This window comes from Drosophila santomea, unplaced genomic scaffold (genome assembly GCF_016746245.2).
Source record: "Drosophila santomea strain STO CAGO 1482 unplaced genomic scaffold, Prin_Dsan_1.1 Segkk101_quiver_pilon_scaf, whole genome shotgun sequence".
NCBI lineage: Eukaryota > Metazoa > Arthropoda > Insecta > Diptera > Drosophilidae > Drosophila > Drosophila santomea.
The window spans coordinates 1,122,922-1,138,160 of NW_025318933.1; the positions used below are offsets into that span (position 1 = coordinate 1,122,922).

Sequence of the window (15,239 nt, forward strand, 5' to 3'; positions counted from 1 at the left end):
GAGTCGGGAATGGAGGATGTCCAAAATTGCCAGTTCTTCTAGAGCGCATGGATACATCAGGATTTGTTAACTGGACTGGATCTTGTCTTTCCTGGTTACCATAAGTAGGCGCTTGCTGAAATATGGGTTTTTGTTTTGTATGGGCGTAATCAAATTCCTTTCCCTATCATTTTCCCTTTGGTCGGTTTTCTGGCCTCTGACTCCAAAACTTTTAGAATAATTAAGGGCGAATTGGTAACGCTCATGGTTGGATTCGACCTCTGTGCTAAAGCGAGAGCAGTTGGTAAATCTTTTGGACTTTTTGCAAAAAGAATATCGCTCAACGATTTCTTCGCTCCGGTTATAAAAACACGTAAAGCGTCCACCCTATACTTTTCGTTCAGTGACATCGCCAAGGCACTATCGAATGTCATTAGTGTCTTGTTAGTAAGTAGGGCCAGTTTCTTCTCGACTTCATCATAGAACTGTCATAGAAGTGTCATGTCACCCTGCCGCAAAGTTGATAGCTCTTGTTCGATTAGGTAGACCGGCCTTTTGTCGGCATATGTGAAATCAAGACAGCTGATTATTGCTTTGAAATGTAACAGTGTTCGCTATACCTTTTATTTTATTTCGCATAATACCTAGAGCTTGGTAAAATGTTGAACTTCCCTCGTAGTTTTCAAAAACATTAAAAGCGACATGAACCGCTTTTCTCCACGACACGTATGTTTCACTTTTACCCTCAAAATCTGGAAGAGATTTAACTATTTTTAGAGGTTCTTTACACCTGGATTAATTTCAGCATGTACATAAGTTTCCATCTCTGGAGTGTTCACTGTTAATTTGCCGATTCGTTCGTTAATCTCCTGCAACTGTATTTCAAATGATTGTTTTTGGACTGCGAGGGCACATGTAACCGCACTCTCGACGATTGCTTTTAACTGAGCTTCTTGACCACCAATATTTTTCTGACGACTTATTATTTTCTTCTGCACTGTTTTGCCTTTTTGCCTGGAGCGCTGACCAATTATCCAACCTTGACACGAGGTCGTCTATAAGGTTATCACTATCACTAATGTATTTTTTCCATCAATACTCTTTGCAAATATAGTGTAATAAAAAGTTATAAAGTAGAAAGGTCCTAGTAAACTAATATTTTTTTATGTAAGTTCGTTAAATCAGGCTATTATTTAGGTTAGAGTTGATAAGCCAATTCACTATGGGAAATTTGACCACTTTTTCTGGCCTAAATTAATAACTCCAGAACGGGGAGAGATATTCAATTGCTGTTTTTTGTATGGGGTTACACTAGTCCATATCTCGTATGGTACCAAAAATTGTGGGCGTGGCACCGCCCTTTCTATTTTTTGTAAATTAGAACTCCAGAACGAATAAAGATATTTAATTTTTTTTTTTTGCATTAATTTGCACTAGACCATATCTAAACTTACCCCAAAAACTGGGGGCGTGGCACAGTCCCTTATATTTTTATTATTAATTTTCGTAAAGGCTTTCTCTCATTTTGTATGCTTTTTCTAATCTTAGCAAAAACAACTGATTTCGAGATAGAGTTTATATACTTTATTATTTTACAGAAGTTAACAACAATAGTACCAATAAAAATAACGAAACAATTCAGCAACTCCCGTTTAGCATGAGATTACTCTGAATTTGGAAAAGTAGGGTTAAGTCTAAAATCTATAAATTCTCCCAAAATCGGTAAAAGTGGTTCTTAAAATTACAATAATCTGAACAAGAATTAAATAAGCTACAACATGAGGTATATTTCATTGATGCAATTCATTGATGCAATCTGCTGCAATCACTTTAAATCTCTATTCAAAGTTAGGCATTATAAAAATAAATACTTTTGTAAAGCAACTAAGATTTTTACTAAATTACTGGGACAACACTGGTTTTTTTTCTATTGAATGTTGCAAACTCCTAATAGAAGGCCCACTGATTAAAATACTTTTTACAGAATGGAAATTAACGCTTTGGTTCCAAAGATATTAGAACTTTTGTAACGAAAGAAAAACTTAATGTTGCAGATTGTTGTTTTATGTACGCGCAACAGCGGTTTTAAACAGCTGATTTCTTTGTTGTGGCGCCATCTATTAAAATTTCTGGTATGCAGCACTAAAGATTGGTCAATTATGAATGCGTACACTAAATATTATTGTAATATTCCGACTTTCAGAAAATGGGTTTTGGCCAGAAAAAGGGGTCAAATTTCCCATAGTGCAATGCCGCTGGTTGTCCCCAGATGCTCCTTTTGTTATTTATTTATAATTATTTATCGTAGGTTCTAATATGCGTTTGGGCGCCAATCAAAATATTTTATTTAATAATTTTAGAAACAATATTTATTTATTCGGCTCGCTGTCTAGCGTGGCCGATTAATTATGTAGTATCAACGTAGGATACGTTAGCTGAGTTGACTTCGAGTATTTTTGCGTGGTGTTGACCGGCGCTGATGATCTCCAAAAATCCACTGGAGCATGTACAAAAGAGTTCTTATCTCTAAAGCTCGATCGACTAAAATAACAAGTACCGCAATATTCTTATCTCTAAAACTTGCTCTATAACTAACCAAGACTATTGAGCTAGGGTTACGACTATATTTACTGTTTTATGAATTTCTGATGGGTGATTGTGTTAACTTACATATGGGATGCCACCAGGTTGAGTTTTAATTGAAGTGTGACATATTGTTTCATGTTTTGGACTATGTGCATTTAAGAAATGATATCATTATTGGTCGAGAAGTGTTAAATAAATTGAAAGATTATTCTCTTCATGTGGATGTTGCAAAAAACCATGAATTGAGAGGAGGAATATTATATCGGAAAATACAGCGAAACGGTAGAACTCGTTCCTTATCAACTGTTCCAAGAACATTTAGATGGTCTGTTATAAATCAAATTCATGAGGCAGTTATGCACCTGGGTTGGGAGAAGACATAAGATAAGACCTATGACTTTTACTGGTTTGCGAACATGTCTAAATATATTCGAAAGTTTATTGAAAACTAGCCTTCATCCAATACCAAAAGTAAATATACCTTGCCCCACCGTTCATATTGACATTACTGGAAAGTTAATGGCAAGTCTGATCAGAAAGAGTATATAATCGTCCAAGTAGATGCCTTTACTAAATATGTTTATCTAACCCACACTATTAAGATTGACGCTGAGAATTGCATAAAGGCTGTGTTGTCGGCTATATCTTTGTTTGGAGTTGTGGTTGCTTCCACCTTGCGATACGGTAGATGAGATTGATTTGGCAGAAGTAAGATCACAGGCAGTTCGCAATAATTCAGCTGCAGCAGCATATAACAAGCCGCAATTAAATAAAGGAAAAGCCAAAGTTGTTGGATGTCAATTTGGAGATTTCGTGTTGTTAAAAAATGAGGAAAGGCATTCTTCTTGTCACAACGAAGTGTTCTTTATTCTCTCGTTCCGTTCCTTCTTAGCCTATTACATGTATGTACTAGTGTGTCGGTTGCTGATCGTGCGAACGGGACACACACAGTAGTATCCGCAAGCACGATTAGCACATTCGAGTACGCGAGACGCGCATATTGTACTTAAACTAAAAGTATGTATATCTAGGACTATATGTACAATGACTGTGTGTATGTATACGGTAGTGTGGCTGCTTGCTACAATCGGCCATCATGACGGGAGAGCTCCTGATCTCTATTTATTAATTTAGACTTTTGTTTATCCATGGGCGCATATTTGCCACTGCCCAAACTCCTTTGTATGGAAGTCTAGACTGTTGAAAACCTTCAACGTCCTCCACGACATATCTATCATAACGCAAAACTTTTGTTATTCTATATGGACCTTTGAATTTGGGGATTAATTTTTTGGATACGCCTACGTGCGAGTCGAAATTCTTGATCATCACCAAATCTTCTTGTTCATACTTATGAGGATCTTTTCTTTTAGAGTCTGTTCGTAGCTTGTTGTATTCTTGCAATTTATTGATGTTTTTGCCAGCATTTTCTCTAATTTTCTCCAAATTCACATCATCACCTATTTTGTTTATTTCTTCTAACCTTTCTTTTAAACTATCTATAACTTTGACCGGAACCAGTAGCTATCTTTATGTGTTTTATTTCATTTTCTTTTAAGAAATCTTGAAATTCTCCAGAGGTAAAACATGTCCCTCGGTCCGAAATAATACATTTTGGCCTACTGTAAGCACTAAAATAGTACTTTAATGCTACTATTGCTTCCTTTGATTTTGTTGTTTTTGCAGGATATAGTCTTACAAACTTTGTAAATGCGTCTATAATAACTAATATGTGTTTGTTCGACCTACTTTTATCAACAGGACCATAATGGTCTATGTGTACTACGTCAAATGGAATATTTACTTTGGGAATGTTGTGAAGGAATCCCTCTTCTTTTCCAGACTTTTCCTAATAAGCTATGCACTTCAGACAATTGCTAATATGTATCTTGCATTTCTCTCTAACTTTGGGAAACCAATAGCTTTTAGAAATCACTTCTACCATTTTGTCTATGCCAAAGTGTACTAATTGATCATGATAATTAAACAAAACGTGGCTTTCCATTTCGCTCGGTACATAAAATAAAATAACTTCCTTATCCTTCTTTCGATAAACTATACCATTACGCATTTCATAATCATTAAGTTCTGACTGTTGCAGCTGCTTAGCTATAGTTTTGATCTTCTCGTCTCTGCTTTGACAAATAATTAGATTTTCCTCAAATGAGTTACAATCGATCGTTAGTATGTTTGTATTTCTACTGAGCGCATACACGTGCTGCATGCGCTTACCGGCCCTATGTTCTAAGATGTAATCATAATCTTGTAGAAACCGCGCCCACCTGGCTATTCTTGGACTTAATTCTTTTTTATTTAATGCTAAGGTAAAAGCACTACAATCTGTGACTATTTTGAACTCTATTCCTTGAAGATAAATCCTAAAACGTAGCAAAGAGTAAGTCACCGCGGGGGTTTCTAATTCGAAACTGTGGTATTTTGCTTCAACATAAGTCGTTCGTTTAGAAAAGTAAAATACCGGATGAAACTTATTGTCATCTTTTTCTGCATAAGAATAGAACCGAATCCTAAAGCGCTAGCGTCGTAATGTAATTCCGTTGGGTCTGTAGGACTGTATAATGCTAAAATAGGGGCTTCTAGAAGATTTCTTTTTAATGTTTCAAAACACTCTAACTCTGTCGCGCCAAAATCGAATTTTCTATCTTTTCGTACAAGATCGTATAGGGGCTTTGCTTTTGTAGAAAAATCTTTTACAAATCGTCTAGAATAGGAGCATAATCCAAGAAAGCTCTGAACTTTATGCGTTTCTGTCGGTACCGGAAAATCTTTTACTGCTTGCATGCCTTTTGAGTCTGGTTTAATACCCTCTCCTGATATTACGTATCCTAAATACTTTACTTCACTTTGAAGGAATTCACATTTGTCTATCCTTAATTCCAACCTGTTACTTACTAATCTCCTGAATATTTCCTTTAATATTTCTATATGACTTTTACTATCCTTTGTTGCTATCAAAATATCATCCATGTAAATGAGGATCTTGTCCTCTTTTACTAAGTCTGCAAAAATTCTATTCACAAATCTTTGAAAAACTGCAGGAGCGTTTCGTAAGCTGAACGGCATTCTGAGCCATTCGTACAGTCCCATTGGCGTAGTGAACGCGGTGTACTTGACTGAGTCCTCGTGCATATGCACGTGAAAGAACCCGTTTCTGAGATCTAGTTTGGTAAAAAGGACTTTTTCAGAAAGTTTAACAATAAGGTCATCTATTAACGGAGTAGGGAAGTTGTCTTTTAGCATGTTTTTGTTGAGAGTTCGATAGTCAACGCACATTCTTAATTCTCATGACTTTTTCTTAACTAGAACAATTGGTGATGCATATTCTGACTCGCTTGCACGTATAATCCCGTCTTTTAGGTAATCGTCTAATAAATTTTGAACTTGACTTTTTTCTGTATATGATAATCGCCTTGGAGGGTAGTTGAAAGGTTTCGTGTTGTCAAAATTAAGTTTCATTTCGCATTTTACTGCTGGGACTTCTGGACGTTTCGCATTCACATAAAATTTTATCAAATATGTCTATTAATTTGTTTCTTAAATTCAATTCACACTTCTCGTTAATATTTAACTGGCTGTATCCTATTGGATCGGGGTATTCAATTGATAGTATTTCTAATTCGTCATAAGAAATACTCTCTTTGCTTTCGTTTCCACTATTTCTATTAATTGAACAAATATTTTCAGAATTTTCAACATTAGCGACGTCATCATTTAAGCCATCATTTTCATTTCCATCTTTTAAAACAACATTTTCAGAATTTCTATCATTTGAACCATAATTATCCCAATGTCTATCATTTGCAACAAAATTTTTAAAATTTCTGTCATTTAAACAATAATTTTCCGAATTTCTATAATTTGAACCATAATTTTGACAATACCTATCATTTGCAATAAAATTTTTCAAAATTCTGTCATTTAAACAATCTTTTGACAATATCTATCATTTTGACAATATCTATCATTTGAACTATAATTTTCCCTCACAATCTTAAAGTTACAAATGTTCATAAAATCACGTCCCAAACTGTTTCATATACCATCGATCTGTTCGTCACAAATAACTCAAAATTAAGAATTTCTTTATTGATGATAACAAGACATGATATTTTTCCGATTATATCTAAAGGGCTACCGTTTATGCCAACATAATTTTTAAGAATATTTTCATTTAACTTAATATCTTCTTTTTTCAATATTTTTTCAATGTATGACTTCTTTATGAAAATAATTGGACTCCCAGAATCGATTAGGCATTCTAAAAACAAGCATTCATTAGGCTCTGCACTAAAATAAATCTTAAACAGTCTTACATATTCATTGGCGGATACGAACGTCCTCTCGGTGCAGTTGTACACCAGATGATCCTTACTGCCACATGCGTAGCAGGCTCCATACTCGCGCTTGGGCTTGCGGCAGTCAGCAGCGAAATGCCCAATAGCATTGCAATTGAAGCACCTTTTTGGAGGAGCTGAACCAGATCCCTTCTCGAACGAAATTTTGGCATGTCCAGCTGAAGAAAGTAGCGGTTTACTTAGCGAGAACTTGGCAAATGCCTGCAACATCTGCGCAGACGAGTTAAAACAGTGCATGTGTGCCTGTTGTCTCAGAAGGGAGTCGGGGATCCCTTCAATGATGTTATCGATTAGTTCCTCATCGTCTATCCGAATCTGTGTAGCCAACAACGTTTTTTCTTTGAAGTATGTAGAAAAATCTTCTGACTGTTTCCATTTGCGCTCTTGAAACTTTCGTCGAGTTCTTATTTTGCTCTCCGTGCCGTGGAAAGCTTCTCCAAGTTGAAACAGAAGTTCATGAACCGGCAGAGTCAGCAAACGTTCCGAAGAGTGCAACCAAATTTGAGCATGGTCCTTTAATTTGGACACCACCAGCATGCGAATTACATCATCGCTTAGCTTAAACATTTTTGTGACGCGTTGAGCTGTGCGATCCATGTGCTGACATTAAGTTTGTTGTTCGGAGCACCGTCGAATATCGGAACCATTTCCTTGGCCATTGCTAGCAATTTGTGTTTATTTACAAATACTTCCTCCGATCTGGCATCTCCGCCAGCAACGTCTGGATCTTGATTGGCATCATTGTGTTGATTTGGTTTGGCAGCACTGCTTCGATCTAATGTGGCAGCACTGTCTTGATCCGATGTGGCAGCATTGTATTGATTTGGTGTGGCAGCACTCTTATGGCGTCGAGCAGATTCCAATCTTAACATGTCGTTTTCTAATTGCAGCAGCTTTAGTTGACGCTGCATGGCGTCGAACTGCGTAGAAATTTCCAGAGAATTTTCTTCGACGTGAACATTCATGTTGGCAGCGTTAGTGTTGGGTTCAACTCCAGCGTGGTCGTGTTCAATGTTGTCGTGCTCCAGAGCAGCTTCACCTTCTAATTCGCCAATCACCGGGCAAACTCCTCGGGCTTCTATGGGCACGCCGTTCAATCGCGCCGCAAGCGTGGCCTTGTTACCGCTCTTTTGCATGTTGAGCTTTTCCAACCTATTGCGCAGTTCTGCTGCCGTATAATCGTCCGCACCGATTGTTTCCATTTGATAATATTAATAATATAAAACCACTGTTTTTACTTCGTTGATTCGGTTTGTAGGTTGAGTTGTTGTGAAAAAAAATTTCACAGTAATTCCACTTCTGAATTTGTAGGAGGCTAATAAAAGGCGTCCGTTCTCTCTTCCCGTCACAAACGAAGTGTTCTTTATTCTCTCGTTCCGTTCCTTCTTAGCCTATTACATGTATGTATTAGTGTGTCGGTTGCTGATCGTGCGAAAGGGACACACACAGTAGTGTCCGCAAGCACGATTAGCACATTCGAGTACGCGAGACGCGCATATTGTACTTAAACTAAGAGTAAGTATATCTAGGACTATATGTACAATGACTGTGTGTATGTATACGGTAGTGTGGCTGCTTGCTAGATAGATATAAGTTAACACGAAATGCCATCCAAGACCGGATGCGCCAACAATAACATCGACAACGCTGAGCCAGCCCAGTAACGCATTTCGCTTTAGCGAAAGCGATGTGCAAGTGTAAGCGTAATGCGAGGCGGGCATGTGTGCGCTTGGTGACCGTCGAAGGCATGAAGCTTCAGACGGCACGAGGCGCTGACTAAGGGCTCTGCTGGGTCCGCTGCCTCCAATCGAAGACTTGGCGGCCTTAATAAATTTGATTTGTATTTGTAATTGACCAGAATTCAGAGCAGTTGGCTCTAATAAAAGAACCATTTAATAATACAAACGTTTTCGGTTTAATTGACGCCCAACGCGCTTAAGTGTCGTAATAACGTAAAATCCGTAATAAAAGATCTAGAAATCAAGGTCTCGTAATCGGGTTTTCTTTGAAAACGCACAACAACTGTGAACAGCAACACACAAACAAAAATATTTAATACAGAAGCAAAACAAGCTGCACAAGCAACAGTGAAAACCGCTGCATATCAACAGTAAACAGCTAAACCAACGACAGCCAGAGGATAAACGGATCAACCAGCTACCGTCTTCGATGCATTTTAAAAACCAATATACCAATATAACATGTAAGTGAGATCTTTATTTTCAATTTACCTCTTTTAACGTCAACCAGACAATTGTGCCATTTTTTGAAAAAAAAATACACATAATAAATAACGAAATAAAACAAATAAAAAAGAGTGATTACAATTAAAAGTTCATTTATAGTGATTTTCATTTACAAATTGTTAAAAAAATTAAGAAGGAAAATTAATGTCTTTCCTAAAAGATAATTTTTTCTCATACAAATTATAAAATAAAAAATCACAAACGTATCATTTTCCGATGTATAGAAACAGTAACGAAAACAACAGCAGTGACGAAGACTTAATACAGAGCTATAAAGACATAAGAAACAAGAGAGAACGCTATAGTCGAGTTCCCCGACTATCTGATACCCGTTACTCAGCTAGTGGAAGGGAGGAGAGTCTTAAACAAAATTTTTGGCGGTTTGTAGGCGTTATAGTGGGCGTGGCAGAAAGTTTTTTGGCAAATCGATAGAAATTTACAAGACCAATATAAAAATGAAAAAATATCAAAACATTTTTCAAAAGTGTGGGCGTAGCAGCTTTGGGCGGTTTGAGGGCGTTAGAGTGGGCGTGGCAAAAAGTTTTTTGGCAAATCGATAGAAAATTACAAGACTAATACAAAAATGAAAAAATTTCAAAACATTTTTCAAAAGTGTGGGCGTGGCAGTTTTGGGCGGTTTGTGGGCGTGGCAACATGAATCGATAAACTTGCGCTGCTTCTATGTCTCTGGAGTCTGTATGCTTTATCTCAACTTTCTAGCTTTTGTAGTTCCTGAGATCTCGACGTTCATACGGACGGACAGACGGACAGACGGACGGACAGACGGACGGACAGACGGACATGGCCAGATCGACTCGGCTATTGATCCTGATCAAAAATATATATACTTTATATGGTCGGAAACGCTTCCTTCTGCCTGTTACATACTTATCAACGAATCTAGTATACCCTTTTACTCTACGAGTAAAGGGTATAATAACAACCAGCAAGGGGGTTACATTGACGGTACGGAGGCCGACGAAGATATACAATTAAGAATCTTAATGGACGGCCTTACAGACAAAGTAAAAATGGTTAACGATCAAGAATTTCAAACATCAGGAAGCAAAAAATATTCTCAGACAAGCTTAAAGAGGTTGCGAATAGGCAGAGAATAAATGGACCCTTAGTGGTATACGAGCACATAAAGCAGCTATTCCTTGTGATGAACCACTAGACTTGGTAAAGTCCATACCAAGTTTTGACGGAAAGCTGATGAGTATGTGGCATGGCGAACCGCAGCAGTTAACGCCTACTTACAACGCCTCTACAAACCATATTTGGGTAGCTCTAAAACCTACCAGGCCGTAGGAATCATTCGTAACAAGGTAATAGGCCCCATGGGAGAAATGCTTACGTCACATAATACAGTAATAAATTTCGATGCTATAATAGCTAGAATCTACTGCGCATATGCAGCAATTTTTTTTAAAAACAGGGACATAAACCCAAATGCAACAGAACAATGAATCAAATAATCCTCGAAAAGGCTATACGCAAAACCTAGGTCCTGAACCAATGGACGTCGATCCCACATCACGTTCTAAATTCAGGGGCGAACAGGCAGCTCGCAGTCTTCAACGGTTGAACCATACGACTTAAGAGCAGTCAAATGACCAGGAGTATAGGGTAAAGTCATCCTACGAAGCAGCGGCAATCGAGGCAGATAGCACGTCCGATTCCGAATCATGTAATTTTTTAGGGGAACGTCCCTGCTCCCGTACATAATTCGTACGATAGCGGGACGGGAAATTAGGTCACTGTTGGATACAGGAGCCTCCAAAAATTACATAAAACCTCTAACAGAATTAAAACACTTCAAACCGGTGGAGACACCATTTGAAGTTACATCAATCCATGGTCATACAGAAATAGAACAAAAGTGTCTGATCCATCTATTCAATGTTAAGTCATACTTCTTCTTGTTAAACAACCTGAACGGATATGACGGAATTGTTGGACTGGATGTGCTAAAAAGGGTCAATGCAAAAATTGATCTAACAAAAAACATCATCGAGCATGATCATGGTACGGAGCCAATTTTTTACTGAAAATGCAGAAATGTAAACTTTATTAACATCGATGACGTGAGCGTGCCAAACGCCGTCAACGAAGATTTCAAAAAGATGATCAAAAACAGATCACAAGCCTTTGCGGACCCAAACGAGTCCCTTCCCTTTAATATAAATACGGTCGCCACGATCCGCACTGACTGGGAACCCGTATATTCAAAACTTTACCCATACCCGATGGGTGTAGCCGATTTCGTCAATACGGAGGTTAAACAACTTCTAGCAGACGGAATAATAAGGCCATCCCGGTCGCCTTATAATAACCCAGTTTTGGTTGTTGATAAGAAAGGTTTTGACGAAGAAGGTCATTGAAAAAAACGTCTTGTTATTGACTTCAGGAAACTGAATCATTGGAAAAGCTCATTACTTCACGACTCTTGATCTGAAGTCGGGCTTCCATCAAATTGAGCTCGCGGAGCGCGATCGGGAAAAGACAGTTTTTTCGATAAACAACGGGAAGTATGAGTTCTGCAGACTTCCTTTTGGTTTAAAAAATGCCCCTAGTATTTTCCAACGGACCATAGATGATGTTCTGAGAGAACACATCGGTAAAACTTGCTATGTCTACGTCGATGACATAATCATTTTCTCCCAAACAATGGAGAGTCATGTCAACGATAAATATCACGGACGAAAAGGGAAAAAGGGAAAAGGGGTATCATATACCGAAAAAATTAAAGTAAACGGCACCCTTTACGTCAGCAATATCGGAACATCAAAGAAGAACGCCGCAGTTTCAGCCATGGCTCAAGTAAACGTTCTGAGACATCTAGAGCGCCTTAGTCTGTCATCAATTCACGGAATGAGCGTTAAAAATCTACACCACATCAACCACCTTCAATCCCGACTGCCATCAGGCAACACCTGGATCTTTTGCTCTGTCTCCTCCACAGCCTCAATAACCCTGGTCATCATCTTTCTTATCTAGCGTCTGAAAGCCAAACGTCAACAACCGACCATTGAATCCGGGGACGACTTCATCTTAAGACAAGCCTCCTTGTTAACACGAGCAAGCCAGAGGGATGCAACGACCCGCCGAAATGCCATCCAAGACCGGATGCGCCAACAATAACATCGCCAACGTTGAGCCTGCCCAGTAACGCATTTCGCTTTAGCGGAAGCGATGTGCAAGTGTAAGCGTAATGCGAGGCGGGCATGTGTGCGCTTGGTGACCGTCGAAGGCATGAAGCTTCAGACGGCACGAGGCGCTGACTAAGGGCTCTGCTGGGTCCGCTGCCTGCAACCGAAGGCTTGGCGGCCTTAATAAATTTGATTTGTATTTAGTTCGTAATTGACCAGAATTCAGAGCAGTTGGCTCTAATAAAAGAACCGTTTAATAATACAAACGTATTCGGTTTAATTTATATGCTCAGGTCGTTGACGAACAATTAAAAATATATACATATATGCTCACAATGACATAAGAATTTTGTTGCATTAAAGTTATAAAGAGCAAAGTATTGTTGGTAATATTTCACGAGACCGTGTAATGGTCAGGATGGCCGAGTGTGCTTCGATTGTAAGTACGTAGAAGAAGTGTGCGACACGTCAGTTGGGCGTAGAACTTCAGTGTGATCGAAACTCACTGCGCTAACATTATGGCGGACAAAGACGAAAGGGTTCCTTTGACATATACATATACATATGTATGCACGTGTAGCTTGACCTAGCTTTATACCGAAATAGGAATTCCAGCTCAACGCATTATCATCCGTTCGCACTCTGATGGATACCTGGCAAGATTGAATCAGCGTAGACATCATCAGCAAAGTTGTGAAAAGACCAGGGCTTGGTTGAATTTCGGATCTGGTCATCAGCCATTATAATCTGTTGTCTGGACATCGTTGACGATTTCAGTGATACAAACACGATCATCGCAAACGCGGGTGATGGAAAGGTTGAGAGCCTTTTCCAAGAATGCTTGAATGCGACTCATGGGACAGCATCAAAGCTCAAATCGTTTCTCATCGCATTCGATCAAAACCGAATCGGTCGGCAAAATGCTCACACACTCACACTAGAATCGCACGACGGACCTGGGATGGAGCTGAAGAACAGGGACAGCCCCTGTAGCCTTTGGAATCAAATGCAGACCGCCACTACCGCTGTTGGAGTAAAACAGGCACTTGCCTTACTATGACAGCGCTCAACTGAATGCTCGTGAGCAAGGGGAAGGCGCTTCAACGCGGGAAGCTGGAGAAAACGTTGGCAATTTCTGAGCGGCAAACGCGGCACCTGTGTGCGTGCAATTTCCATTATTGAGCTTGCTGATTGGTGGTTGAAGTTATTGCTAGCATCCTGCGTGTGGGAGTGAATGAAAAGAAGTCAAATGTTATGAATGATGGTATTGGCCATATATGAGGACAAACAGTAGAAGATTACATAGAAAAGGAATAATAAGACTGATTGCCAATAGCCATCTTGGATACAAGGGAATCACTTGGAGTCGTTTTATCTAATCTAATATTTATTGCGTTGCAATCTGGAATAGTACCGTTAACTGTCATGTGTTCTGTTCTTCTCCGTTAAATCTTGGAAATTCTTGCGAACATGTTTTATTTGGTTCGTATTTAATTCCGCATACCTTAACTTCATAAATTCTGCCGGGCAATGAATCGTAAAGTGACTTCACATAGCTCAATGATATTTCGGTTCATGGGTGTAATATATATGTAATTTGCCTAATATATCGCTGTACACAACACACCAAATATAACTGTAATCTCTAACTGTATAAAAAAGATATTCAAAAAAGAACACACAAATTTTGCTGAGTCTATTTCATTGATCCTATTTATTAATTGACATTGTGGTGCAGTTCACAACTATAACGTTATATTGGCGAATATAAAAGTTAACTCAAGTTAACGCCGCTCCTAATTTGAATTCTTGTAATTGTGTATTCAGTTCTTTTCTACACTCATAAGCAGCAGCACCTGATCTGTTCAATAAAGAGACATTTAAAAGTTACTCCGTCGAATGTTTATTGTGAAGCCACCGGCATACAAAAGTTGACGCAAAATACTTAACATAACTGTTAAACATAACATACCAGTAAATTGGTTAATTGGCGCCCAACTATCGGTATTTGACAGCGTATTAGCCATTACCCACGAACTAAAAAATCACAATTAACTACAAGTGACTCAAACTCAGCCACGTCAACAGGGCTGTAGTGACAAACACCAAGTGCTAACAATAAAAACCACTGCTTGTGACAATCCGACAAGTGGCTGCTGCTGCGTCTTGAGTGCAGTTGGCTGAGGTGCTCGCGGGAGGCATCGCACAACCGCAGACACCAACTGCAGATTAGACTACCCCACGCGGCATCAAAAGATGTAAGTGGGCTTCTTTCTTTAAATTAAATTAAATTAAATTAAAAATTAAAATTTTAAAAATTAGTATAAAAATATAGTTTTTGCAAGTGCCTTTACAAAAATGTAATTAATTAGTAAAAAGTTTAAGCACACACAACGACTCGTGAAAGTAATGGTGGATTAGGCTGACGAAAAATAATGAACTATTGGCGGCAAGAATAATTAAAAAAAAGAAAAATTCACCCCGTCGTCGCTCTAGTGATTTGGACTCTGATTGCGATAAGCGCCAAGACATTCAATTTCGGCGGCCCCCACTTCTAGAAACATGGATCCAGACCAGTTAAAATTCGTATTACAGGCAGCTGTCACCGCTGCCTTAGCTGAGCGCTTATTGCCCCGCCAGAGGTGCAGGCCTATGCACCCATTGAAATAAGTAATGATTTCCGCTGCGATGAGCCATTAGATGCCGTCAAATGCTTGCCTGAGTTTGCAGGCGCACAAGAATCATTATGTGTCATAGAGACAGGCGGCTCTCGCAGCCTACCGTATTTTCAGGCCGTACGACGGCAGCTCACGCTATTATCAGGCGGTGATAATTATAAGGAATAAAATAGGGGGGGCTTGACGAAATCCGCTGTTCTGTCCTCTTTCGGCACAGTACTTAAC

General features: G+C 38.9%; 2 protein-coding genes across 4 annotated transcripts in view; one reads left to right on the top strand and one right to left on the bottom strand.

Moving 5' to 3' along the window:
- LOC120457482 (protein CEPU-1) overlaps positions 1 to 15,239 on the top strand; it is a 628,267-nt gene that overhangs the window by 409,279 nt on the left and 203,749 nt on the right. The window lies entirely within an intron of this gene.
- Positions 6,823 to 7,513, bottom strand: LOC120457486. Its single transcript, XM_039645039.1, has 2 exons — positions 6,897 to 7,513; positions 6,823 to 6,841 (listed from the first exon to the last, which is right to left on the bottom strand). Exons 1-2 carry the CDS (start codon positions 7,503 to 7,505, stop codon positions 6,833 to 6,835), a joined length of 618 nt encoding a protein of 205 aa, XP_039500973.1. The 5' UTR covers positions 7,506 to 7,513; the 3' UTR covers positions 6,823 to 6,832.